The sequence below is a fragment of the Hippocampus comes genome, unplaced genomic scaffold (assembly GCF_001891065.2).
Source record: "Hippocampus comes isolate QL1 unplaced genomic scaffold, H_comes_QL1_v1.1 scaffold8, whole genome shotgun sequence".
Classification (NCBI taxonomy): Eukaryota; Metazoa; Chordata; class Actinopteri; order Syngnathiformes; family Syngnathidae; genus Hippocampus; species Hippocampus comes.
In genome coordinates, this window is record NW_017806153.1 from 438,184 (window position 1) to 466,037 (window position 27,854).

At 47.5% G+C, this 27,854-nt stretch overlaps 1 protein-coding gene across 3 annotated transcripts in view; it reads right to left on the reverse strand.

The window, feature by feature from the left end:
- The window catches only part of LOC109531017 (MAM domain-containing glycosylphosphatidylinositol anchor protein 2), a 102,836-nt gene that overhangs the window by 34,813 nt on the left and 40,169 nt on the right, over positions 1 to 27,854 (reverse strand). For 2 of the 3 annotated variants that reach the window (XM_019895027.1, XM_019895025.1), the window contains exons 3-9: positions 27,139 to 27,278; positions 20,622 to 20,796; positions 11,679 to 11,875; positions 10,405 to 10,537; positions 10,019 to 10,288; positions 4,269 to 4,360; positions 3,950 to 4,187 (exon numbers count right to left, since the gene is read on the reverse strand). In XM_019895027.1, the coding sequence (XP_019750586.1) occupies positions 3,950 to 4,187; positions 4,269 to 4,360; positions 10,019 to 10,288; positions 10,405 to 10,537; positions 11,679 to 11,875; positions 20,622 to 20,796; positions 27,139 to 27,278 (1,245 nt within the window). Of the gene's footprint in view, positions 1 to 3,949; positions 4,188 to 4,268; positions 4,361 to 10,018; positions 10,289 to 10,404; positions 10,544 to 11,678; positions 11,876 to 20,621; positions 20,797 to 27,138; positions 27,279 to 27,854 lie in introns of all 3 variants that reach the window. The other variant, XM_019895026.1, reaches the window with a different exon arrangement.

Sequence of the window (27,854 nt, forward strand, 5' to 3'; positions counted from 1 at the left end):
ATCTTGTGTTTATTTCGGCTGCCGTGTCATCATTCAGTTCATCGCTCACCAGGAAGCAAAGTTACAGTCGATGATGCATTAACTTCTGCTACAGCAGCCCGCTTAGGCGGCAAACTAGATACCACATTTATTCCAGTTGATGAATGACGGGACATTTTTAGGTTATAAAAACGCAGCCGTCAAGCTTGAACGCACCGTCTCACTTCCTTTGTTGTTGTTGTTTTTTTCCACGCGAACGTTTCATCCGGAAGGTGAGCCGCGTTGCTGAGGGGCTATTGACGGCGGTTAACGAGGGAAGGAAGCCTGTTTCTTATTCATGTTTTCCTGTCAGCTTTCCCCCAGCAGGAGAGGCGGGTGATTTCCCAGAAGAGCCCGCGTACAGCCGCCTCCGCCTTCGTAACGTACAACTGCAGGTGGTTGCGGCGCGAAAACGACTCTCTGGGCGAGAAACAAAGCTGCCAGGTTGTCACACGCGTGTTCGACATGCGGCATCTCGCGTCTGCTATCACGTGGCAAGTTTTCCCAGGGCTGGGGGGCAGCCAGCTGCGGGACAGATGCTCGGCACCTTCGTCCCACCCTGGGGAGGCAACTTCGGTTTGTTCACCAGAGCCATTGGAGTGGTACCAAAGTTGCAGCGACAAAGTATCTGGAAGTATTAACGCGATAGCTTTTCTTTATTTTACTTGCTACGGCAACCCGTTGAGGCGGCAAAGTAGATGGCCCTACTCGATCTCGAGGAGAAACAGGAGCATATCGATGCCGTCGTTCGTATCAATTGAGAATCTGTTCCTTGTTGCGTTCATTAACGCCAGCAGCTCATTCATTAATGAACTTGCGCACTTAATTGATTTTCTCAATTCATCACATGCCATTCCCGTGATTGACATCCAGACTGGGTGGTGCCAGTGCATCGGGTGTGCGCGGGATGCTAATGGCTCGACTTCGCCAGGCAAAGTTTTTCGGCAGAGGTGACTTTGGAGTCCTCCGACTTAACTTTGCGATCATCCATCAGACTGACGACGGCTGCAAATCTGCTATGCTAATTTTAATGAACAGACCCGGCTAATCACCGTTGCTGCATTCTTCCTGTCGGAAGTGTAATGAATGGGAATATCCTTCTCCAGCCCGGTTGGAATCCGGAGTTTTGATTGCGTGTTAAAATGTCAAGGATCTGCCTGTAACAACTTGACACACCCATTACGGCTTTTGATCTCCGATCTGTGTCCCGCTCAGAGACAAACAATATTTCATAAAATGGTGAGTCGTTGAACAATAATCCATACACAAGAGCTAATGAGAGGATTAATTGGCTGCTTCCAGTGAAAAGTTGATTTATTTTTTTAAACACTGGAGCTTTTAAGTCCTTTTCAGCTGTCCCTCTGTCTTTTAATCCTGACAGCATCCAGCAGGGAGGTCCGTGTCCTCGTTCCTGCTTATAAATAAGCATTAGCTGGCAGTCGGCGAGGAGTTTGGTGGGGGGTGGGGGGGCTTTTAATGAGTGTGTCACGCTTGCAAATATTAGCGAGAGAAAGTCATGAAAGCAATCTGCCTGCATCAAAAAAAAAAAACTTTTGGAATATATAAGCCGGAGCGGCGAGAAACTGTGTAAGCTCTTTTATTTTTTTTGTTGTTTTTTTTGTTTGTTTTTTTTTCCCTGATCTCACACAGACCTGCAGCGTAATCTTCTTTGAATGCTTTTATTAAGAAGCCTAATTGCGGCTTGGGCTTTCCTGCAGCGGGAGAAAAAAAAAATGTGGCACCTGACAGGTGGTGGCCAAGAATTTTTGTTTCACACGAACACTCATATTATTAGCATCATTATTATTCATCCATTATCTGATTCGATTATCAGGGGTCGGGTCACGGGGGAAAACAATTTTTGCAGGGAAGCCCAGACTTCCCTTTCCCCAGCCACTTCATGCAGCTCTTCCAAGGGAAATCACAAAGCGTTCCCAGGCCAGCCGAGAGACGTAGTCTCTCCAGCACATCCCAGGTCATCCCTGGGGCCTCTTGCCGATGGGACATGCCCGAAAACACCTCACCAAGGAGGCATCCGGATGGCATCGTAACCAGATGCCAGAGCCACCTCATCGGCTCAGCTCTTTCTCCACCACGACAGATATACAGAAAAAAAAAAAATCAAATTCCAGTTAAAGACGCCATCACCATATAACATAATCATCTCAAATATTGTGCAGGAAAATGTGTTTCCAGCATGTCGCCATGATGAGACCCCAAATCTGCTTCTGTTGGAATGCTCACATCCCTTCGCTCAGTCTCCACGCACAACGTGATCTAAGCCCTTCACTCGGCTCGACGACAACACACTCGAGTCATTATTTGCAGCCCACAGACTGCACTACTTAAAAGATAATGAGCAAACTTCTTTTTCCTTCTTCTTCTTGGCAGGTACAATTGATCTCGCAGTTTTGGAGCACGGGGATTATCAAAGGATTATCTAAGAATAATTATGCCCGCCAAGGTCGACGTGCCGCTTTCATGTTGGCGGTGAGGTGCGCCCGGGATGCAGCATTGTGTTTGTCAAACGTAAAAAAAAAAACAAAAGATAAAAAAAGAAAAAAAAGGCTAATGGCACATGAATGCAAAAACCAGACCTCCGCCAAGGCTGAACGATCCCAAATAGCACAAAACTGTATTTTGTCATTCATAGGACTTGGTTCTTACGGGGAGCATAATTACCATGAGACAGATCCACCCCCGTGAAAACAGGCGATATACTTTGTAAAACGTACGATAATTTTTTTGTGGGTTTTAATAGAAAACATGAATGACCATGACGTGGCCTAAACTTCATCCTGTTTTTATGTAGCCAAGACAAGGTCTTCTCAGCTCCTCGTTTTGATTCCTTTCGCAGCCCCTTCAGGCAGCCCGCTTTGCATTATTCATTTAAAAAAATTAGGATAAATATCCTTTCTTGCCAAGCGAATGCGAATGTTAACCCCACTTAGCCTTCCACCAAATTTGGTGTGGCCGGTTTCGAGCATGATCTTGCTCGAGAAGGCAGAAGCGAAGGATGTCGGAGGCTTTCAGCATTCAAAATGGGCCTCGACGAATCTCCATAATTTCTCCATGAAGCTTTCGCGCAACTTGAACTTTTAAGTCCTTTTTTTTTAATTCCTCCAGCAAAGCCACTTGAACTGAATTCATTTGGTATGAACCGTGTTGTCGTTTCATTATTCATGGCAAAAAAAATGAAGAAAAATGTCAAACAGATTCCGTCCTTGTCATACAAATGTGAAGGCTAACCCTACTTAGCCTTCAGCAAAGTTTCCGGGCCCGAGGTTACTCTCTGTACATCATCTTGCTAAAGACGACATAACCTCTTTGACGGAGTTCAAGACTCGACACAAATCCCCATCCTCCCTTTAAGTAGTGCTTGTGCCAAACTGCCTGCTTCGAGTCCTTCCGCAGCCCGTTTAGGCATCAAAGCAGCTCGAATTGAATATACTCTGCGCAAATGTCCCCTTACAAGTGCTAATGCTAACGATGCTATTTTCAACAACAGCACAAAGCTTGCGGGAGGCAAGCGAACTGGCTCAGTGTTTTGTTCCATTCAACTCCCTTTGAGATGTGATTGACTGATGCTAAGAACGAACACAAAAGACAATCAAGACAGTTGACAGCTGATTATTTGGTTTTCCCACAGCCTCCCTTCAAACAACTTTTTTGTTCGGAATAAAGTCGTCCCGATGGAGGGAGATGGCGTCGGGATGTCGTGACACAAAGTGGATTAACGCATCGTCATTGACACGAGCACAAAGTTTGTCAGACAGCAGTATGTATTACGCTGCCTCCTGGTGGCCAAGGCACACACACACATACCAGTCGGAGCAGCACAATGGGAGTCGATTGCTTGCGATTGATGAGTGAGTGAGTTTGGAAACACGGGGAGGGGGGGGGGGGGTTCACGGCGGCATCTGAGGCTCACCAGTAGTGGAGGAGATGTTGACGTCGATGCTGATCTCGGGAATGCCGCCGCCCTTCAACGCCGCCACGCACGTGTACGTGCCGAAGTCGGTGAACTTGAGGTCGATGATGTCCAGGTTGGTGGTGCCGGGCGAGATGTCCGTATCCGTCTGCGTGATGACCATGCGCTCCGAGCTGCGCAGGGCGCGGCCGTTCTTCAACCAGCTGAAGGTGAGCTCCTCGGGGGGCGTGGCCTCCACCTACCAAACACATGAAAGCTTGAATCACAATTTTTTTTTTTCTCAGTTCAAAAACGTTATTTTATTTTTTTTCTATATTACCTGACACGATATCTTGACTTCCCGACCAATCTGGATGTTGTCGTCATTGTGGTACGGGTCGGGAGTGATCCAGAAGCGGCCCTTTTTCAATGCTACGGGGAAAAAAAACAAAAAACATTTTTAACCTTGATGAAAATTGGTTTTAAAATGAAAACTGATTCGATTTCAATAAAGATGCTTTAAAACTGGCAAAACTCTTATCTAATTAATATCCATCAATCTTCAGGCTCCCATTCCTTCCCCAGCCCGTTTAGGCAGCAAACTAGTTCCCTGGCTCAGAGGCGACTCCATGCAGATGTTTTATACAAATTTGACTCACATCTTGCTCCCCCCACATCCCCTTCATTCAAATCTCCTTTTCCAACCATTTTATCAAAGCATAAATATTGGATAGCGAGGAGGCATTCCTGCAAATTGACAACATGCGTGTACGAGCGAGATAGGTTGGCACGGCTACACATTTTGCCGGACCGCTCAGCTCAGCTCAGCGTACGTGAAAATAAAACACATCCAGGTGACGAGTGCTCGCATGGTAGACTTTATCGGGCGTCGGTGTTTCGTCTTTGGGCCCACCGCCCTTTTCTGATAACCGATTCCTGGCCAAAAAAAAAAAGTTGCATGAATTTTTAATGAGGACTCGGTCGGAAAACAGAACTTTCCCATTTGCTGCAGAGATAAACCTGCGACTCTGACAATTGTAGGACAATTTTCCACAACATCACGAATTTTTCACCGGTGTATTTTGCTCAATGCGCACACACAGAACAAACTCGACTAACCTTACAGACCTTGCTAAACTTAAATTGAAACTTCAGACAGTGAGGATTAAGTACAAAGTAAACATAGAGCTAGATTTTGTGTTTAATGAAAAAAAAACAAAAAACAACAACATAATTAGTATTTCTTTCAATGAAAACTGTACAGTTTGCCCACGCGAGCTTTCGAGGATTAGGCGTCAAATAAATCGCGTCAATCTATCTTTTTTGAAATCCCATTTCTGACACCAAATATGCTTCCATGTCACAGAAACTGGATCTCACTATAAATATGCTCCCATGCCTTACAGAGTTCAAAGGCAACATTGTGGGACGACTGTTTGTCGGCTCCAACTGCAACACATAGTCATGCTCGAAGATGCCAGCTGGTGACACATAACTGGATCCCGCTTCCACACACCGCGAGGCGCAAAGAACATCACCGCAAGAAGGCAAGCAAACATCGTCGACAACTCTACGATCGCCCATGTTGTCACTTTACAGAAATTAGCTTGACGCCAACGTCACGGTGAGAAAAATGAGATCCCGCTTCTGACACCAAACATGACTCTGTGCCCTATAAAGGGCAAAGAACACAATAGGAAGCGCACGCACAGGACACAACATCGCGGGGCGACCACATATGAGAATCCAATTAAATGAATCGCCATTAAAGACGCCAACTTCACCATTGAACGTACCGGATCCGAATTCTGTCGCCGAGTATGCTTCTGTGCAGCATAAAGAACACACGAGGCACAACATTGCGGGGCAACCTCGTGTCAAAATCCACTGGAACGCTAATTGTCGCGATGAGTCATACCGAGTCTATTTTGAGATCCCGCTTCTGTCGCCGATACGCTTCGCAGTGAGCTTGCGTGCTTGCTTGTGGAAGTAATGGGGAGTGTCAAATGATTACACAGAAAGGCTTCGGCAACTCATGTCACACAGGTGCAACACAACAGCACCACGGGGGAGTGTCTTGTCTCGCGCACACACATACACACACACACAACACACACACACACAGACACACACACACACACGAACCGTCTTCCTAGCATCGCCTTGTCATGTTGGTCCCGAAGTGAGAGCTGATGCAGTGAAGAACATCGTGATGATGGTAGGAGGGGTGCTTAAGTAGGCGCCCACAGGTCGTCTTTGATTGGCTGGCAGGCGTCCGTGGCCACGCCTCATAATCAAAATGTCTTGATTCCGATTTTTTGCTCCCCTTATCACAAAATCAAAACTACACCTTATAAATAGAAATCGGAAAAACTCAACTCATGTCACACAACAATGAAAGCTTAATTGAGCCACATCATCATAACATCAACAATTAATTGTCTTATTTTGTGCTAGTTTTCTTGAATGGGTCACGCAATTTTTTATGTCAGTGTTTACTTACATTCCGTTAAAAATAATTTGCAATAAGCGGTAAGAAAAAAAAAGTGAACACAACAGCATGGCTGATGTGGCCACATGCAAATGAGAGAGGACGTTCCAATGTGCTTTTCCCTCCACTGGCTCTAATGAATTCCGCTGGCTTTTGTGTGAAAAGGATGAATCATTATTCCCCCCCCCCGCGACTCTTTTTCTCACTCTTTGCCGTCCGTTCGTCTTCACAGCCGGCAGCCCCGTAGCTCTTCCGGCGGAAAAAAAAAATATCAGCATGCCAGACAGGACCGGCCTCTTCGCGGGCCAGATGGACGTTGCTCTCACCTCCTTCCTCAAGGTTAAACTTGTAACTGGGTCGACGGGCATCGGCCAGGTGCGCCCGCCTTTCATCTCTGCCACGATCGCCCTCTGCATGCACGCTAACGCTTCGGGAAAAGCCAAGGCCGCGAACGGAGGCATGAAAGTCGGAATTGTGGCTTTCAAGCTTCAGGCGCACCGTTTGTGTCAAAGGGGTCCGCATTCATGAATGGAAATCTCGGCGGCGATTACGCCAGAAAAAAAATAATAAATTGGGCCGGGAGGAAAAAGGATATCCAAACTCATGCCGCGCTTAAAAATAAACTACCATGTGTCCACTGCAAAGCAGGGTTGGCTCCCACGTCTGCGCGTTACACAGGGGCGGGGTTGGCCATTTGGGATTTTTTTGGGGACAAGATGTTAATTTCCGGCCGGTGCTGGGCATCACGGCCGGACAACTTGTTTGCAAACAACATAGTAGAGAGGAAAAGTGTGTGTGTGTGTGTGTGTGTGTGTGTGTGTGTGTGTGTGTGTGTGTGTGTGTGTGTGTGTGTTTTTGGATGTGTCAAAGAGCATCATTGAGCTCTGTCACATCGGCAGCCATTTGTTTGTTTATTTTTTTATTTTGGGGTGCTTACTTAGCATACGGCGTCGCCCCTGCAGCCTTTCGGCATGTTATGCCCACCCACCCGTCCTTGAGAAGCCCTAGACACACACACAGCACACACACACACGCACACACAGGCACGCCCACACAAGCAGATGGTCGCATTCCCGGCCATACTGTCCCACCAGCCACACAGCCTTCCAGGGCCTCGGCCTTCCCAGCAAGGCTGCTGGCGTCCGCTCCCGCTTACTGACTGCGTCCTTTTGAGGAATTTCTTTGACTTTATGAATGATAAAAAGTAGTGATTTTGCTATACGAGGGGGAAAAAAAAAACGGCTTGTATTTGAACAGGCGAGCGAGCGTCTTCTGTAGAGGAAATGGATATATGACACAAAACACAACAACGCCGCCACCAAGACATCCACTCTGCGGGGCAGTCAATTAAGCGGTGCTGATCAGAATGCAATGCTATGATGCTATGATCTGCTGTGCTTCGATTTGCTGGCTTTGATGTTGCGTTTCTCCCCTCCACGCACGGGAAAAACGCGTGCGTGAAGCCACATCTCGAGAAGTGAACCACCGCCGTGGCGGATCCAAACCGTAGAAAAGTCCCATGACGAGGTGGACAAAAGTAGTTATTTGCCGCTATTCATTTGGCCACGTTTGGTGGACGTTTGGTCTCGTTCAATGACAGGCAGCCCATCTTGTGACATCCTGGACTTTGTTGCTCCCATATTTCTTTCTATCCTAACTTCCTTACTTTTCCCTCTAAAGCTCTTTTTAGTCACGCTTCCTTACATCTTTCCTCCAATCGCTTCAACCCGCTTTTTGCTGTCTTCACTTCAGCTCAGACCTGCGCTTTTTTTTTTTTCTCCTTTCCTTCGCCTCTTTCGGACTGCGAGAGGGGGAAAAAAAAAAACAACGTAATCTTTTGACACCCACTAAACTGAGGTCTCGCAATTTATCACTGAAGATGCGTTACTGTCAGAATGTAATTTAGAGCTCGTGTTTCTTTGCAAAGCAATTTTACTTGAGAACGTCCACTCCCCAGATATCGCTGTTTGTTTGCGTACGCGCGTGTGTGTGTGTGCTGGCGCGCTTGCACACGCGCCTCCGTGCCGCCATTTGTCACCGCCCGTGCGTATTAGCAGGGAAACTAAATCTTACGGAAAATGAAGCCAAGACTAAGCGCCTCGCCCCTCGAAACGCGCCGCGCCGCCGCGGCCGAATGAAACACAAGACGTCCAATCGTCGGAAAGGTTAAATAGCCATTAAGATGCACTCGCAAATGGCTATTCTTGTTTTTTAGATAAAGCCTCACGTAAACACGGGCTTGTGTGGCTCAAATTACAAGTTGGACAACATAGAAGCATAAAAATACTATCTAATAATATGTACTGGGAGTGGAACAAGAAAGATGTGAGTATCTCATATCTAGCCGAATCGTTCCACCTTGCGTCATATAGCGGCCCGCCGAGTGCTCACATTTAAGAAGGAACGGCTGAAGAAAAGCCGAAGACCGTCTGCGAGTTCAACCGTGTGCAACGGCACATCAATAAGAACGGAATATTTACTGCAGCCATCGCCGGCGGTGACACCCGACATCTTCTGTCTAATACAAATAAGCCGGCGGCCTCCAAAGTCGTCAGTGATATGGCGAGCGGCACAATACAGTGGAGGGGTTATCTGTCAGAAGGGGGGGGGGTGTGCGGAGAAGGGAATGGGGGGGCGACCAGATGTGATTGGTGGATGATTTGATTTTCATGCCAGAGACTTTACAGCTGCATAAATAAAACGCCTTTCCGCACGCGGGCTTAGTTTAGCACCGAGGCGACCCCGCGAAGTAATCTCGTAGATGAAAGCGGCGTTCTCGGCAAGGGGGGGGGGGGGGGGGGAGAAGCACAAGTTCAGGAACATGAAAGTCAGCCAATCTGCTCAAGTTGGATTTGGGGAAAGCGGGCGAATGCAAAGAGGGTTTCCCAGAGTGTTGTTGTTTTTGTGGGGGGATTTCAATAATTAATGCTCGGCTTGATGGTTCTGAGGGACTCTCTTAAGACGCCGGTCTTGGTGAAACGACCAAAATAGGAGCCGAACGCACAATCATCTTACAGATGTTCTTTGTGGGGGAGAGATCCAAGAAATGAAGTCAATATTTTTTCATCATGTGGCCAACTCCCAACGGTCCTTCAAAAACTTGCCCGAGAGATTTTGTTCAATTGCTCCCAAAACTTTGACGTCAATTCTCAACAGATGGCGGATGGCATTGCTTTTGCGAAAGATCTTCAATTTGGTGTGGGTGTGAGAACGGCGAAGTTTAATGGCAGAAAATTCAGCCCTCTGCAAACCGGCGTGATTTAGCAAAATTAAATCTGTCATGAAGTACACCCACAGGAAACCAGTGCTTGAAAAAAAAAACAAAGTCTTTTTTTTTTGTGGTCACTTGCACATGTCCTTCAAAGACAAACTTTTCCGAGAGAAGTTTGTCCAATTGCAACCAAATATGTGCATGACGTGTATTAGACAGAAGAACGGAGATTGGCATTAATCTGGCGAGAACTTTCTGCCAGGTAGCATTTTTTTTTTTTTTTTTGTGGGTCTACTCATTTTGACATGCATACCCAATTTGGAGTTTCAAAGTGCAACTGGCTCTGAGGGGTGAATTAAAACAAAAAATAAAAAAAGTTTCCACTCACCTCGGACAATTATGGTGGTGGACTTCTTGGCCGGGTTGCCCACGTTGTTGCTGGCCACGCAACTGTAGACGCCGGCCTCGTCCGAGCTGATGGCCGGCAGCGTGAGCGTGCCGCCCTTCACCATGCTCTTCTGTGGGAGGCTGTCGTTGGCGCTGAGCCACGTGAGGAGCGGCGACGGCTCCCCGCCGGTGGTGATGCACACCAGCGACACCGTCTGGCCGGGGTTCACCACGATGGGGTCCTCCACCAGCAGTTTGATGGACGGCGAGGCTGTCAAGATAGCAAGCACATCGCAATGTGATCGGGCTCCGTACGTTACATTCGGCTGCCAATTGCCGAATTCGTACGTCAGACGAAATGGCGGCAGGCTCAGACGAGGGCGGTACCTGTCTTGTTGGTGAGCCGGAAGATGACGCTGCGGTCGGGAATGCCGCACACGTTCCTGACGGAGGCCACGCAGCTGTAGTTGGCGTAGTCTTGCGGCCGCAGGTTCTTCAGCTTCAAGATCTTCGTTTCTCCCTGCAGCTCGGACCACAACCGCGACAGCGGTATGCAAACGTGTGCCGGGACACCAAAGCAGACGGTCGCGACGGGGGGTATTATTTACACGGGGGAGGACGGGGAATAATCATATGAATGTACTGCGGCGTAGGATGGCGTCACGTGGCATTATCCAGACGTGGAGATGACTCTTGAGTCAACAATGAGCCCCGCCACCATTTTCCAGCAACGCTGATGGACTCTGCAGGGGTTCCTCTCCCTTGAAGCAGCATGCTGGGCTTGTCAGCCATTATCCTCCGCCCTCCCCCCTCACCCCCTACGCGGCCCGGACGCCTGTGATGAGGATGTGAACCTTTGATCTAGCTGACTCCATTGCTTTGAGAGTGAGGGGGGTGAGCGTGGATTAAAAACAAGAGTCGGGCGCAACATGGCCGCCGCTCTTTCTGAGCACACGCATGCTTTTGAGCCAAGGAAAACAGATTTGGCTTTAATTATTATTAGTGGCAGCAGTAAAAGCAGCAGCAGTAGTTATTGGGGGCGGGCGCACAGTAGTTGGAGAGTGGAGCCTTGACATACAATAGCCTAGACGGCCGATTTTTGCCTTGGGATTGGAGGAAAAAAATGAAATGAGAAGAATTTCCGAGGGCGGCCAGAAAGCACATAAAAGCCGTGTTTTGTTTGATTTAAGCCCTCCTGAGTGTTGGCTCATTCAGAGCCTCCAAAATGGCATTGCTGAATACGCGATCTGTCGCGATCATTTTCCTTGGTGGCATTTCAAACATGTTTACAGGAGGGTGGAAAAGGCCAGTCCCCCCCCGCCCCCCAAAAAAAACCTCCCCATCCCACCCCCGTCACCTCTCGTTCTGCCTGCACCTCCTCGGCCCGGTTACGCACAGCAGTGCGGCTCCAACCCGCCTTTCAGATATAAAATCAGCCACCGGAATTCATCTCCGGTTTAATTAATCACATTCCGCATGCTAAATTCGGCGATTAGCATATCGTCACGACTGCTAGGCAGGATCCTCACACCTCCAAAACTATTCTTTTTTTCAGGAAATGTAAAAATATTTCAACCTTTTCATGCAACTTGTAACCTGATAACAGCTGAGAACATTTTTTACAACTCTGACTTGTCCGCACCGCGCCGCGTCTGTCTTACCTGCGTGAAAAAGGGCTCGTAGATCTCCACGCCCTTGTCCGAGCCCTGGGTCAGCACTTCGCGGCCGCGGTGCCAGCTGTAGCGAACCGGCGGGTTGGAGACGGCCACGCAGCGTAGGAAAACCGTCCGCTCGTAGTAGAACTGCTCCTTCGCCTCCCCAATGCTCTGGTGCACCGTCACCACCGGCTCATCGAGATCTGGAAACAAAAATATGGAGCAGAGGATCAACAGGGTGGAACAAGCTTCGGTTACCGGGTTCCTGCGCCTGCTGGATTGGGAAGCCCTCAGTCGATGCTACACGTGGCACCTGTTCCGATTAGACTTGACCTTCAGGACGCACTCAAGCGCCTGTCGCACTGCCCGCGGAAGACTGTCATTTTCCTTCCTTACGAAGTTGACCCGTGAATTTGCCAGTTCCAGACTTATTAGGGATCGGGGTGTGAAATATGACTTCCCCGAGCCTGTCATGCTAATAGCACAAAAGGTGAGACGGAACAGGTATTCAATTGGTGAATTGCCCGCCTCGACGGGAATTTCACAGTACTCGCTGCTCTCGGCCTGCTGAAAATGCAATTGTTGCCGTTCTGTGTGAGTCTGAGACGGAGTAAGCGGGGGGTCGACACGCAAATTTGCTGGCTTCGGGAATGCCGTTGTCAGGGTTTCAAGTTTTAACACCAAAGACCCGCTTTTCCCATGTTCAAAGCAATAGTTTCTGTTCCCGTTGAAGTCCCAATCGAAATGTGGACGGCGTGAGACGGCTCGACTTGAGTCCTCGTCCACTCATCAATTCGCTGGCTTTTTCGCCGTTTGCTGTGCTGACACAGAATGGTCAGCCATTTGAGGGAAAAGGCACTCTCGGCTGATTGAATGGATTGAAAAGGTAATCACCTTAACCAGGCGGCGGCCTAGAGTCCTTTAACATGCTAATCGGCGCCGTTTCAAAGAACCCATCTACCGGGTCATCTCGCTTCGCTTTTTGAACTCTATTTTTTGATGTCACCGGTGGGGGAGGCAACACAAGGGAGAGGATGAACATATGCCTCTGCCAAGGAATGCTGATTCCTTGCGTTTCATTAAAGACGTGTTCTGCCCCTTGCAGCCCCTTAATCAAAATCTAGCACTGGTCAATACTTCATCCAGGATCCATTACGGCATCTCAGGTAAGAGCAATTACCTTTGACGGGGGGGGAGGGAGGTGATGGGGGAGATCGCGGAGGGTGGGGAGGGGGGTGTTCTCAGTAGCTTTTAAAGTAAATACAACCATTCATTACAGACAACTTGGCCTGCCTGCCTTGTCTTCTGTTTCCTGTAGTCCGTTTGCAACACACACACACGCACACACACACACACACAGGTCCGCTTAGAGCTATGCAATATCATAGTCTGTTATCCTGTGATCATTACCAATACATTTCCAGAAAGGAAAAAAAAAAAGAAAGGACTTCAGACATTTCCTTGAGGAACTCCACTTGTAAAATTTGTATCCGACTATTTGTTAGATCAGACGGACACCGCCCGTTGCTTTGACATGCCCATAGATGGTTATCAGTTGGCTCCGGAGCAAAGTAATCAGGGCCGAAGATGAAGTGGATGGCTTCCATCTTGAAATATGGAAATATTTGCGGCGCGATGAAAAAAAGTTGATGAGTTCCAAATAATATTCCACCCCCGTGTACCGCTATGGAAGGACGCCGCCGCATGAGTGCAATTAGCTCCTGTAGTCACGCCCGGATGGCCTGAAATCCAGAAGATGTGAAAATGTTGCTTTTAATGGTAGTCACGTACCTTTTGAAGAAAAAAAAAAGCCTTTCATTCCGGAGGAGTAGATTTTTCTTTTTTTTTTTTTTTGCGGGCCTTACGAAAACATTTGTCGGACAAATAGGCAGACAGGTTGGGATGAAGGACTCAAGAAAGGTGCTTCATTATCACATCAAAACTTCCTTTCATGTACGCCAGCACCACGCCGACAGCAGACCTTTTTCTTCTTCTTCTTCTTCTCCCTTTGTCGCCTCTTGGGTGTTCTTCTAGCGCAGTATTTCTCCCCCTTTTTTCCTTACTTTGATGTTTTTCTTTTTTGCTCGTCTGATCCGCTGAGATGAATCAGAATAGAAAACGCAAATCGGACGACGCCGTCAATCTTGAGCGTTCCGTGCCAGGGGATTAATATCAAGATACGGCGATCGTCGATGAATTGCGGAAAAACCGCGATACGTCACAAGAACTATGCACGACACAATATCGGTCAAAAGCGTGACGTCTTACTCGTCAAACACACGACAGACAAAATCGACACGTCATAGTCTCACCGTGTGACGGCAAGTGCAAAGCTGAATCGAATTCGGGGAGTTGCGGCGTTCTCTGCCGCAGTTTTCTCATCGAGTTACGTCGCCGAATATCATTCAAATCGTTTCCATTCATAGTCCTTTTCAAGGTTTCATGCATTTGCTGATCCAATAACACAAGCGAACGACTCGAGTCTTTGGCACCGCTCGCAAGAAAAACACTTTCCCCCCCACCCCCGCAGATACTGTAAATAGGAAGAGAACGCAAGAGTGCACTCTGCTCAATGGTCCACTCGGCTACTCTTTCATGAATGCGACGCCAGTCTAGACTAAATGACACACGCTCATGCACGGCACAGACCGGCTAAAGATGACAAACGGCAATGGAGCGACTGGCGCGTCACGCGTCGAGAAATCATACGGCCGCAATCTTAAATGTGATACGGCGGACAGCTTTGTGTGTGTGTTTGAGCGCGCGCACACTCGAATGCATTACCACCATGCTGGTCAAGAGGCTAATAAGCACTATTAGTGATCTATAACTTCCACCCGGCGTGCTGATGGAACACATGAATCCAAGCAGGTAATTTTCCATCTCGCCAGCACTGACCTCTATCTCCGCAATAACCCGCTCCTCCCGCTCGCCACGTCTATCCGCGGATGGATGTGCTTTTGTAACAGTCGGCGTGAACGATAGGCCCCGCTCTGATGATGATGATGCCGCCACCTGCGTGAGCGAGATATCTTGGGCAATGTGGCTCTCCTCGGGCAGGGAGGGGGTGAGGAGTGGTGGGGGGTAGCGCTGACTCGGTCGGATCCCCAAATATGGCGGCCGCACAGAAACGGAGCCGCGTCAACAGAATTAAGTGGCAAGTCGCTGGCAAATGCGCATTTGCGTTCGCATGGACTGTCTTGACTAGCGGTCGTGGTGATTGGTACTGCAGCGGTTCACATAGCTGGCTGTTGAGGGGTGTGGCGGGCTGGGGGGGGGGTGGTTGAATGGATAGGCTTTGCATATTACAGTGAATCAATAAAACTGACAAAAAAAAAACACCATCAGGGTCTCATGCCTGTGCAGCAAGTGCAAACCTCATTAGAGCTGTAAGAAAACAACTCGCATCTTAAACTGCAAACGCAATGACTAATTTAGTCAAATTGACTACAAACCAAAAAATAGACATTGTGACAATCTTACGACCATGCAGCTGGTGCAAAACTAGCTGCATCACATGATAACTCACAGATTAGGCTCCAAAGAATGACTTCATAAAATGTGCGATCAACAACGAAATAAGACGTCGGCGTGGTCTCGCAGCCATGCAAACCAGAATAGCCATTAGAACACAGTTCACATCTCAGTCAACATAAACTTTATCAAGCCAGACACCTCATTGACATAAATTCCTGCTTCAATCGACTACATTAACGCCCGCAGCCAATTATTTACGGAAATGCAGTATTCCACAACCAAAAGCAGCGCTTCCTCCACTTTCCCCAAACAGCATGCGCATCAACAGTGGGCATCGCGATCGGCCGATAAATGTGCTTTTATTCCATTAGCGTGCATCATCAAATAGATTATGTTGACCAACAAAAAGGCGGGAAGCCTTTAATGCGCTTTTAATTGGTGCAGACTTAGTGGCTCGTAACTGCATGAATGCGTATCGCCGCTTTGCTACGAACGAAGTTACGATGCGCTCTAGCGCAAGCGCGCGTGACTAGCTTGTAATTATTCATTAGGCAAAGGCGAGGAGGAAACCGGAGCCAATCTCAACTGAGGCCAGAAGGAAGTCACTTCCAGGAAAAGCCCCCAAGAAAAAGGGTGGATGGTCAAAAAAAAGGGACTGTTGTGTATTGAGAGTGGGAAAAAAAAAAACAGGATTCTGTAGAAATTTTAAGCCATGGACTAAACAGAACATCCATTCAGCCAGCCATTCAATTTGGACAAAAACACAACAATGACCATAACACAAATGAAAAATAAATATAAATCAATACAAACCAAACAAAGAGTCATAACGATGACAAAAAAATACAAATAGAACAAAATAAAATCAAAATTCAACTTGGACAAAAAAAAAAAAAAAAAATTAAGAGCATAAGAATAAAAACAAATTACACACAAAACACTAAAAAAGAAAAAAAAACATGAAACTGAAAACCACACCAAACAAAAAGCAAAAAGATGAACAAAACAAAAAATAAAGAACAGAAAAAAATCCAAATTATAAAAAACAAAATATAAACCCTCAAATATTTAAAAAACAAAATATGAGGAAAAGGATTAAACTCATAAATACTTCAAAAGTGAACAAAGCACGATACAAACAAAGATTCAACAAACTAATTGCATTCATATAATAACAATGAACAAAACGTGAAACTCAAACAGATTAAAAGATGCAATGTAAAAAAACCCCAAACGAAGCAGAAAACTTGTTTCAACGCTTAATTCTAAAACTATGGATGAGAAATCAAAGTCAGCAAGTCATTTGGAGTCATTCCAGGCCAAACGAAATGCTGAGTAGAACAAATGGAGGGTAAAAATCCAGTGCGGGGAAAAAAATAAAAAATAAATCAAAATGCAGGCGTTAATCTCATTAGCATATCGGACACAAACACAGTCAATTAGAAAAGAGGAAGTGAGGTCGAGACAATCCTCTGATAAGTCCTTGAGGGACTAATGGGCAGTCGTGAAGCGCCGTTACCTCCATTAAGCAAACATTTCCATAATGTACGCGGAATGCTGCGATCCACGGTAGGATGGCATCCAGACGAGGCTCGGATCACTCCATCCGCGCCGTCGCATTTATCACGCCGCCCTCATTTACATCCAAAAGCACTTAAGAGAAGCTTTGCGCGCATCTTCTCCAACATCTATCAGGAGACTTGGAAGGTGCGGCTTGGCGGGCCTGTCAAAAATTTTGATCCCGCCAAAAGGTTTCAAAAATAGGATGGAATCGTGCAAAAACATCTGCAGTGTTTTTGTTGTTGTTTTTTTTTTTTTGGGTTGTGTTTTATTCTTGACAGATGTCATGTTCGGAATTAAAATTGTTTTTTTATTAGGTTCCAATTTGGTAGAAATGGGATAATATCTCGAGGTCTGGCTAAGTAGCTGCGGAAATGGACAAAATGGCTGCTTCAAATCAAAACTACTTCCTACGTCTTTTGGGGCATGGCTTCTCAAGACTTTTTTTTTGTGGGTTTGGTAGCAATTGAAAACAAACTCGACGACATCTTTGCCTTTGAAGGACTCCTGCAAACGTCAGAAACGAGCAAAAAGAACCTAAAAGTGGCTGACGCAAAACAGAACTGCTTACTTCCTGCTCATTTTTTACAGCGTGGGACTTTTTGATGAGTCCAATTATGGTCGACGTGCCAACAAAAATTCATGATGCGAAGCAAAACCGGCTTTGGGGCCTGAATTTTAATGTCCTCGAATGTAGCGCATGCACACCAGTTCGCCATGTCGTTGACGCCGGACGAGCATTAGAAGAAGATGTAGCGTCAGGAATTAACCCTTTCATGCATTGTGTGACCTGATCACAGTCCCCCGAAAGGGTTAAGACCCCCCCCCCTCCCACACCGAGTGTTAAGCATGTGTGCACTGAGCATAGTCACTCCTCATTTGGATTAGTTCTGTTTGACTAAACAAACCGCTTTTGCGTTTGCATTGTTTCCCCGCTAAGACGTCAGAATTATGCAGCATTGCGCCAAATTTGACAGGCGTCACTTCGCCGGCGTCCGTTCGCTTCTCCCTCGCCCTCGCTGCCAATAAAACAGATCAAGTGGATTAAACACACCGTCAAACTAACTTCCAAACCTCCCGCACCCCCTGCTCCATCTTGGAAAAAAAAAAAAAAAAAAGGTTTGCATTTTGACCGGATCCCCTTCGGGAACTCACGTTCGCCGCTGCAAACCTCCTTGAGCTATAGTGGTCAATGGGCTCCCGGAGCCTGAAATGAGCCGGCTACCCCCCCCCGCGCACAACTCTTAAGCCCTCTTCAATCAGCCAAACATTAGCCGCTGCGGCAAAATGCACGCCGGACAAAATCAAAGGAAAACGGCAAACGAAATGAGCCCCTGGCAGGGGGAATAAATAAATAAATAAAAACAGGAGCTCCATAAGCTCAGGATCGATCCGTTTTAAGAGTTGGGGCCAGTTTGTTTTATTAACTTTGCTCCGGACCGTCCCCCCCGCGGAGCGCAAACAACAGAGGTGTCAGCAGGTAGAAAATGCGCTTTGTTGGACTAAATACGTTAGCGCAGAGTTGGCGGTCGAGTAATCATCGGGCTCCCGCGGGCCGCCGGCTTGGGTTATCAGCGTCAATGATGGCTTCCCGTGTCATCGCGCCTCCATCCGCCATCCATCTTGCCGTCGAAATGTCCTTTGATTTCTAGTGATGGTGAGTCACGCCTTTATGAAGCTGGCTTTGATCTAATAATAGCCGCATATATGAATAAAATCTTGGGAAGTGATTCTTCCGAAACCAAAGGGCCTGGATTCGAAGGGGTGGCGGCAAAACCTCCGAAAAGACTGGTGTCAAAGTCAAGGCCCGGGGGCCAGATCTGGCCCACCACGTCATTTTATGTGGCCCGCGAAAGCAAATCAAGCATGTCAAGTTCCATGATGCTTGCTAAAGTTTGAACCAAAATTTCAAATTGTCTTATGTAATCCACAATAACAGTCATTATTCTTGACTTCTGATTTTAAAACATGTTATCCATTAATTTGTTGTGCGCTGTGTATGCAATATGTAGATGTGATTAAACATTGATATGGCTTCCCAAAATTCATTACGGCCCTCCAAGGGAAACCGTAACTATGATGTGGCCCACGACAAAAATGAGTTTGACACCACTGGGACCTAAAACGTGTTTTACGGGTGTCTGACCTGATATGGGCTCCTCATGGCAATTTGATAAGACTTTTTATGTCTTTTGCAGCTTGGCTTCTTGAAACAGGCTAATGCAATGCTAACCAAGGTCTTCCAAGACAACCGGAACAGACCAGTTTGTTCTGCGAGTCATTAAAGACGTGTGTGAGCTGACACTCAGGTGTCTGCGATGTCAGAATGATCACTCCCAAAGCTATGTTCTGCGCGGCATGGAAAAAAAATAAAAAAAACATGCTCCTGTATCAAATTGCTGTTGTTGAGGAGGTCTGCCTACAAAACAGCAGTTTTAGCGTGAATGAATTAAAACAAAAAACAATGTACATGCAAAGCTGCTAAGAATAGCCCACCAATTAGCGTCACCCCCAGGGGACAACGGCAACATTGCTCGGGCGAAGTAGCTAGCGTGCAAGGCCACATGCAAGGGCGTCATATTAAATTGGCGAGAAAAAAATTGCAAGTCCACCTTGCGTTCAAATATGAATCAAAATAAAAGACACCATCTTCTTGAAACGGGAAAAGATTAAATAAATTCTTCACATGTTCACCCCCCCAAAAAATCCCGAATGTGTCTTATTTCTGTGGCGGTAAAAATATTTGGAAAAAAAACAATTGTGTGGGTGCGCAAACTATTTCTTGCTTGTACCTTTCTGTTTTGAACGCCCGGAAAAATCGCGCAATTCCGAGTTCAACTCGAAGTGACGTACGACGAAAAATGTATTTACCTTTCAAGACGTACGATGTCTGCGAAAATCAAGTAATCAACCGCCAGCACACATTTGGCTTGACACCGTACATCTACATTCACTTATACACACGCACGTATATATATTTGATTTATTCATGCTGCGCTTTGCATGGAGAGCAAATTCCCTCTCCGACATGCCAACTCATTCCATTATGGCTTACGTTGCGTTCATCTTCAAGTTCTCCCTTGGGAGCGCAATTAGAGCTTTCTGGTTTGTATTTACTTGTCCCCCGGAGCAACCTCAAACTGTCAGCAAGGCGAAGTGGAAGACCTCTTTTGATTCCTCCCCCCCCCAGAGATGAACAGAACTGACCGCTGGGAACGTCCCCCTCAATGAAAGTGGCTTTACTCGTATTGGGAAAATGGCATCCGATGGAAGAAGAATGAGAAGAGGATTTTTTTTTTACCCCCCAAAGCCAATGATGGATTTCAGGATTCGATTATTGTGACGATAACCTTCACCCTAAAACATAATTCCCTAAACCCAAATTGGGAGGATAAAAGATTTGGAGTTAGGTGAAGGGTTTAGGCCAGGAAGTACGATACGTGACCTCTTGCAAATAAGAAAGTACGAGGTGGCAGTAGGGAGGGGGTAAAAAAAAGGGTCGTGATGTGATGCGGATAAGAGGCTGATCTTCATGCACAGACACAGACGTACAGACTGCTGCCCAGAGATGACAAAAGATGAGTTTTAAGAACCTTCCGAGTCAAAGTGGCTTGACTCGCATTCGTCCCCTGCCACACCTGTCAACATCTTTGACTCGCTCTGCTCGCTGAGACTTCACAAAAAATCAACAATGTCATCTCTCATCGCGGAACGTTCCACGGAACAATCTCAGGGCGCCATTTTTTGCAACTTTACCTTAAAACGTTACAACATTATAAAAAGACCGCTGCTGGCTGCACCGTTGAGTGTTTTAGAACGCTACAAACACACTAGTAAAGCTTTTTTTGGGGGGGGTTTGTTTTTTCCGCAGGTCGCTACTAGCTGGCGGCACCGAGGTTTTCGTTCACTCACAGTAAACGTCCACCCGGATGGACTTGATGGCGGGCGAGCCGAGGCCGTTCTCCGCCTTGCAGTAGTAGCGCCCGCCCTGCGTCCTCAGGATCTTGGCGATGTGCAGCGTCTCGTTGAAGACGCTGGAATCCTGGAAGCGGTCCGACACGCTGCCGGCCGTCTTGGTCCATCGGATCTGGAAACACAGAACACAGGCAACGTTACATCGAAAATTCCGTTTTCGGGACTGCCAGAAACACAAAACTTGCACGTCTTGGCCGTTCCCCCCCCCCGCGAGAACCTCACAGCAGCGCTTGCTTTCACTAAGTGGCGGGGAACCCCGTTAGCCCCTGGCATGGCTGTGTAATGAAAGGTGAAATAGCAATACTCCCTAACACCGGCTTGTAATTGACTCCATCATGGCCCTCCCTTGTCCTCATTAAAGCACGCGGCATGAACAGGTAGTGTGATGAGTGTGGCCCGAGGGCTCGGCCAGCGCGTTCGGAGGCAGCCGGTGTAAGGCTCCAGTCGATGCCTCATCCTAAGTAAGCCGCAGATGGACTAACTTTTGCCCGGAGAGCTTCGCATCGCATCTGACTGACGACTGTCTGCAAAATTAGAATCCGATCCGTCCTCGCTGGATGCTATACTCGCATCATCTCAACATCCTGATAACATCCACGCAGATAGCATCGGATGGAACAAGGATATCGCCGCATTCGCTGCCATCGGGGGGGGGGGGGGGGGGGGAATTTCCTGCTGCCGTTTCTTTTGTTTTGGGATCTTGACGGCACCACCCGGAGGTAGACATGGACCGGGACCGTCTTTGATGGTTGGCTACAAACCTGATAACGTCGCCCTGTATCAGATGGAGCCTGAGGCGAAAGGACGGTATGTTGAGAAGTTGTTTGAGGCTAATGTTGTGACCAAGTCGGCTATACAGTGCGTGTCCTATAGAAGCAACAGACGGGGTAGAGACGAGAAAATAATGATTTGCTGACAAAGCAGTCACGGTCGCAGCCCTTCCCAAAAAAAAAAAAAAAAAAAAAAAATCAACTTTGTCAACAAAACCACTTTGTCAAAATAACCACTGACATAAGAAACACAGTTTAGAGCAGCAAAAAAAAAAAAAAGAAATTGAAGGACAAACATAAGTAGCCTGCAGAAACTAAATGACTCATAATCCTAACTAGGGACGAAACAAATCGGGGGAAAAAAAAAAGCGTCTCTGAATTCCAAATAGTCCGACTTCCCCGAGCAGACCACAATCTCATTTTTGTGCAATAAGCAAACGCTGTGCCCGCCACACTCTGCGTGTCCCACAGCAACATTTAAGAGCATCTGTGACCATTAAAAATAAAAAGGGCTCTAAATGAGCACCCCGAAGAGAGAATACTTCTCGTGGCCTGATTCAAAGCCACGAAGAGGGAAAAAAAAAAGCACTCGGCGCAGTGAAGAAAGACAAAATAAAACACCAACTCAGCAAATGATCGATGCTAACCGGTGGAAACGGCGCGAGTTCAGCAAAAGTTGAACTCGACCGGCATAAATTACAAGTTTTTAGGAATTTCCGCATCGCCTTCGCACAAGCACAGAAGGATCTCAAATCCAGAAGGAAACCGGCTAGTAAGTAAGATTGGGAAGTTTTCTTCGCCTCAAGCTATTTTGATTTGTTTTTGTTGTTGTTGTTTTTTCCATGGGAGCACCTGGAACCAGACAGAAGGATGCCCGCTGAGAACAGTTTGACCCTCTTGGCTTTTAAGTCGTGCATCACAAAACATTCTTGATCTGAGAGCGGATCGGCGAGATTCAAGTGATGATGATCATCATCATCATTTTTCCCATCAACACTGGCAGCCCTGCTTTATTATTTCTTTTTGCTATTATGATACTGCCCCCCCCCCGCCCCATGTTCTCCCCCGTGCCTGCGTGGGTTTTCTCCGGGTACTCCGGTTTCTTCCCCCATTCCAGAAACATGCACGGCAGGTTAATGGAACACTCTAAATTGCCCCTAGGGGTGAGTGTGAGCGCGAATAATTGTTCGTCTATGTGTGCCCTGCGATTGGCCGGCAACCGGTTCAGGGTGTCCCCAGCCTACTGCTCGAAGACGGCTGGGATAGGCTCTAGCACACCCCCGCGACCCTTGTGAGGATAAAGCGGATCAGAAAACTGATGGATGGACGTATGTTCTGTGCTGTAAAACAGAGGTCCTCAAACCTTTTGGGTCCATGTTTTTTTTTTCCTCCCCCCCAAGGACACCCCCTCACATAATCCTAAATCCGATTAAACATAATTCCCGTTTGCACCACTAAATGCCATGTGAATTATTTATTGTTTTTACATTTCAACCTAAATATTCATGACACGCTTCATAAAAAGCCACGTCTCCAGACCCCAGCTTGAGAACCACTGCTATAAAAAAAAGAAAAAAAAACACAAAGCATGACAGCACTTTCCTTCCTGCGTGCAACAGTAAAGTCGACAATGCCACCCCAACTTAATTCCGACATTGTAACAGAAGGATCAACATTCGCTTATGAAGAAAGCGCAAGCCCGCCCAGATTAGTCCGAGCGGCGGCTGAGGCCGGCGCGTGCCGCGATGCCCCGGCAAGGGCTAATTGAAATGCGCCCGACGTCTGCTCTTATGGCGGCGCGGCATGCGGCAGCACGCGTCCGCTGCCGGTGAATCTCCCATAATTCCTGCTGCAACGCTCCCCCCCGCCCCCTTCAACCCGGCCGTGTGACGCTTCCCTAATTGCTCACCGCGTTTCCTTTTAGGCACCCCACGGCGGTCCGTGCCACTCAGCCACGCAGCCGACTGTGGCCGAGCATCACAATCAACCGATCAGACACGGCGGAGAGGGGGTTGCAAATTACAGAGTGCGAGCACGGGGACGACAGGTCTATATTAACGGAATAGCGGCCCCGACCCTTTTGCGACATGGCCCAATGGAGATCTGGATATCCATTGGACATGCCCGACTTGTCAGGAGGAAATCAAAACACACGGCGGCCCGACGTGCAGGAAATACGTCGAGTTGCAACCCGTTGAGTCGGCGGCGCGGTGTCGTGCGGGTGCGCGACGGAGGCGGAAATGGGTGAAACACAAACGGTGATAAAATAGGAGATGAAAACGACAATGGCGAGGCCAGGAAGAGCACTGAATAGAAAATATTTAAGGACACAACAGCAATGAAAAGAAACGAGGGGGGTGGGGGGTGAAAATGACCAGATAGAGTGTTGAAAGAAAAAAAATCGATGACGACCATTCTTGGGGGAAAGAAAAAGCATCAAATTCCGCTGAGTGCTTAAAAAGAAGCCGGAACGGAAAGTGCTGAAAAGAAACATCTCCAAACTAAAACAGACAAGGGCGTCAAAAAAAAACAAACAAAAAAAAACAAAAAAAAACATTTATGGCGAGATGGAAAATTGAACAAAAGCAACATCGACGGACAACATAGCTCGGAAAACAAAAAGTCCGAGCGGCGAGCGCGCTGAAAAAGAAACATTGATGGAGGAAAGGTAGCTGAGGCTGAATGCTACCTTTCGTGATCTCCCTTTTTTTTTTTTTTTTTTTGTAACACCGGGTCTTTTCACTGCAGGTTGAATGGCGAGCGAAGGTTGAGAGTAAAGCGCTGCGCCTTTTGAGGTCGCTCACAAGGCACGCCGCGAAAATAAGAACGGTTGACTAGCCGTTCAAATAAAGGAAGCATCTGTTGACACCGCCGCCGAAGGCTAAGCGTCTTGGGAACTTTCGGGAAACAGATCACATACGCCGACAAGTCTGTCTCCGAGTGAAATATCCAAAAGGCCAGAGGTCGGCCTATTTGTACTCACTGACCCGTGGCGGCGTGAGTTGAATCTGGACGGAGAATAATTGAAACAGAAGACGCAGTAGGAGACAAAAAAAAAAAAAAAGAAAATGTGTTTGCAGTGTGCGGTGGCAGGCTGTATGAGGCTGGTAGTCAAACATGGCCGTGTGGACATAATGGATGGAAGCCAGGCCAAAAGGAGACGAGGGCAGATGGCTTCATCATCGCCGACTCTTTTTAACGAGAGCGGCGGCCAAAGAGCAGAAGTCATCCGAGTATGAACGGTCCGAAGCAGAGAGGACCGATGAAGACGTTTACCATTTATTTTTTATTTTTTGCTCGGCTACGGGAGACTGAAAAGCAACGTGTGATTGCTTTCATGAAGTCAAACTCATGAGGTAGAGCGTCGGAAAAGGAAAAATAAATAAATAAATAAATACCTTCCATGGGTGAAAAGCATATCGGTAAAGCAGGTAAAAGCGACGTAGCGGGTCAAACAAAACCGAGCGGAGAAAAGGAATGTCAAAGGGGGAAGCTAACTGAAAAGTAAAAAAAAAAAACCATCTACAGATCAAACAGGCCGTGCAGAGCTCTGAAAAGAAAAATCCACGAATAAGACAGGGCGGGCGGAGCACCAAAAAGTAACACATGCTGCAAAAAAAAAAACGTTACAGATGAAAAAGGAACAGGTGGAATGCTGAAAAGAAAACCTCAATAGATGAACCAGACCAGGTCGAGCTCTGGAAAGAACATCTGTGGATGGAACAGATTTGGAAGAGCCCCCGAAAAGAAACACCAATTGACCAAAAGAGGAGGTCGAACGGCGAAAAGAAACATGCGAAGAAAAGCAACCGTGTGGCGCTCAGAAGTCGAAACTGAAAGGGTAAAGCCTCAAAAAGAAACATGGGCGGCCAAAACGGTTCGTGCTTAGTCTGGAAAATAAATTACGTGCGGGGGGTGGGGGGGCGACTAGCTCGAGTTCCGAAAATAATATCCATGACGACAAAACCGAATAGAGTGGCGACAACATCAACACGAGCCCCAAACATTGGCGTGAAGCAGCTTTTTTAAAATTCCACCGGCATTTTGGTCCCAACACAAATGACTTTGCATCAAGTGCACACTCTCCACTCAATTAAAATCCTCTCGCAACTTTGCTGCCGGGCGAACCGACGCTTGATTCCGGACAACAGACGAGCTCTTATTGATGTTCAACACGGCACTCCGCCGGTTGCAGACACTTTGGATTTTGTGGTCGACGTCTCAAAAACGAGCCTCGGGAGGGCTACTGGATGCTCCACAAAACCGTCCCGACTTTTGAGGGATGTCCGGGATGAGTCCAGTTGGCGTCCGGTCATTCAAAGACACAGCCAGCGGGACTTGTCACGAGCTTCGGAGCCAGTTCAAAGTGTCAAAAAGTTCAACGGCCACAAGATGGAGGGGAAATGTTTTGTTGCTTCCTCGCTCCATTCCCCAAACCGCCCAATAGAAACACAAATAAACACAACATTTCTCGAACACACTCGAACACACACACACACACACACACACACACACACACACACACACACACACACACACACACACACACACACACACACATAACGTGATGACCAGCAATTAAAAAGCAGCCTCACATTTTTCTTGCAGTATCCAAAAAAAAAAATCAATATTCTCTATGCTTGGGATGTGTACTATCGACCAAATTGGTGGTGGTGGTGGGTTATGTAAATGAATGCAAATGTGCTTGCTGCTGTAAAGATTTACAGCACGGTTCCCGCATGATTTGGGGTGTGCCGGCGAGCAAATTGGATACTCTGACGTTAAAAGGGTGTTAAAGGGGCAGTCAAGTGAAAAGCTGTCCTTAGCGGCCATTTTGCCACTTGCTGTCGACTGAAAATGACATCATCGTTGCTCAGGTAACGACCAATCACAGCTCACCTGTCTACCGATCACGGTTATGTGACGTTTGCAAAGAACACAACTTTGTTGCGGCGCCAAATTTTCTTTACGCCCTCTCGGATCGAAACAAACATAAAAAGGTCTTAGCCCGTTGCTGGGTCTTCGCTCTGGCTGCTGCAGTGTGATACGCCACAGTCTCCACAATCTTAGCTCGCCAGCAATTAAAAAGCAGCCTCACATTTTTCTTGCAGTATCCAAAAAAAAAAAATCAATATTCTCTATGCTTGGGATGTGTACTATCGACCAAATTGGTGGTGGTGGTGGGTTATGTAAATGAATGCAAATGTGCTTGCTGCTGTAAAGATTTACAGCACGGTTCCCGCATGATTTGGGGTGTGCCGGCGAGCAAATTGGAAGCAACGTCGGGCGAGTGTTTAAAAGGTTAGCGTGTGTACATTCTGCCAGTGTTTGTAAATGTGATGACGGCTGACATTTGTCTCTAAATGGACTAAGTTAGCTGGCATTTAACTGCGAGCGGTCTGATTGGATGGGCGCACCCCACCCCCCACCCCCTCTCAATGACATCATCGTTGCTCAGGTAACGACCAATCACAGCTCACCTGTCTACCGATCACGGTTATGTGACGTTTGCAAAGAACACAACTTTGTTGCGGCGCCAAATTTTCTTTACGCCCTCTCGGATCGAAACAAACATAAAAAGGTCTTAGCCCGTTGCTGGGTCTTCGCTCTGGCTGCTGCAGTGTGATACGCCACAGTCTCCACAATCTTAGCTCGCTGCTGTGACACAACGCCAGGTGGCTCACCTGCGGCCGAGGATGTCCCGTCACCAGGCAGCTCAACTCCAGAGTCTCGCCCTCGCGGATGGTGTAAACGCGCTCCGTGTGTCGCTCCTCTTCCACGTTGCACGCGTGCCCCGAGTGGATGATGCGGACCGTAGGGGGAGCTGTGGAGACAAGGAGCAGAAACATATTGTTAGCTTGGGACCCCCGGAACGTCCTCAGGGGAGGAAGGGGCTGACAAATATGCAACGCTTGACCCTCTATATGACTAACATACATTTAGCCCCAAGACAGATGATTAAAAACGGAAACTATCAGCACACCTTCCCATCCCGAAATGCAAATTCCACGGTGTTAGTGGCTAGCGGGCGTGATAAGGACTCGCGGCGAGGGGGCTTCATGCAAGGCTGCCACTTAAAACAAAAGGGGCTTTGGTAACAAGACCCCAGGGCAGCAGTCCAGCAAAGTGCTAATGCCATTTAGTCCAATGAGCCCGCGTCTGTTCCTGCACGCTATACAAGTCCTGGAGGAGAAGTCAGGGAAACACCCCTAATTAATGATCCCCAAACTGTGCACACAAACGCATACGCATGCATCATATTCTTTACGCACAAACAAGCTTACAGCGACAAACACGCCTCGCTTAAGCTCACATAATGGCCGCAATGATGCGCTTGCAGTCGCAGACGGGCTTTGCGCGGCGAGGAGATGCTCTTCTCGCATCCGCCCCTTCCTCCAAC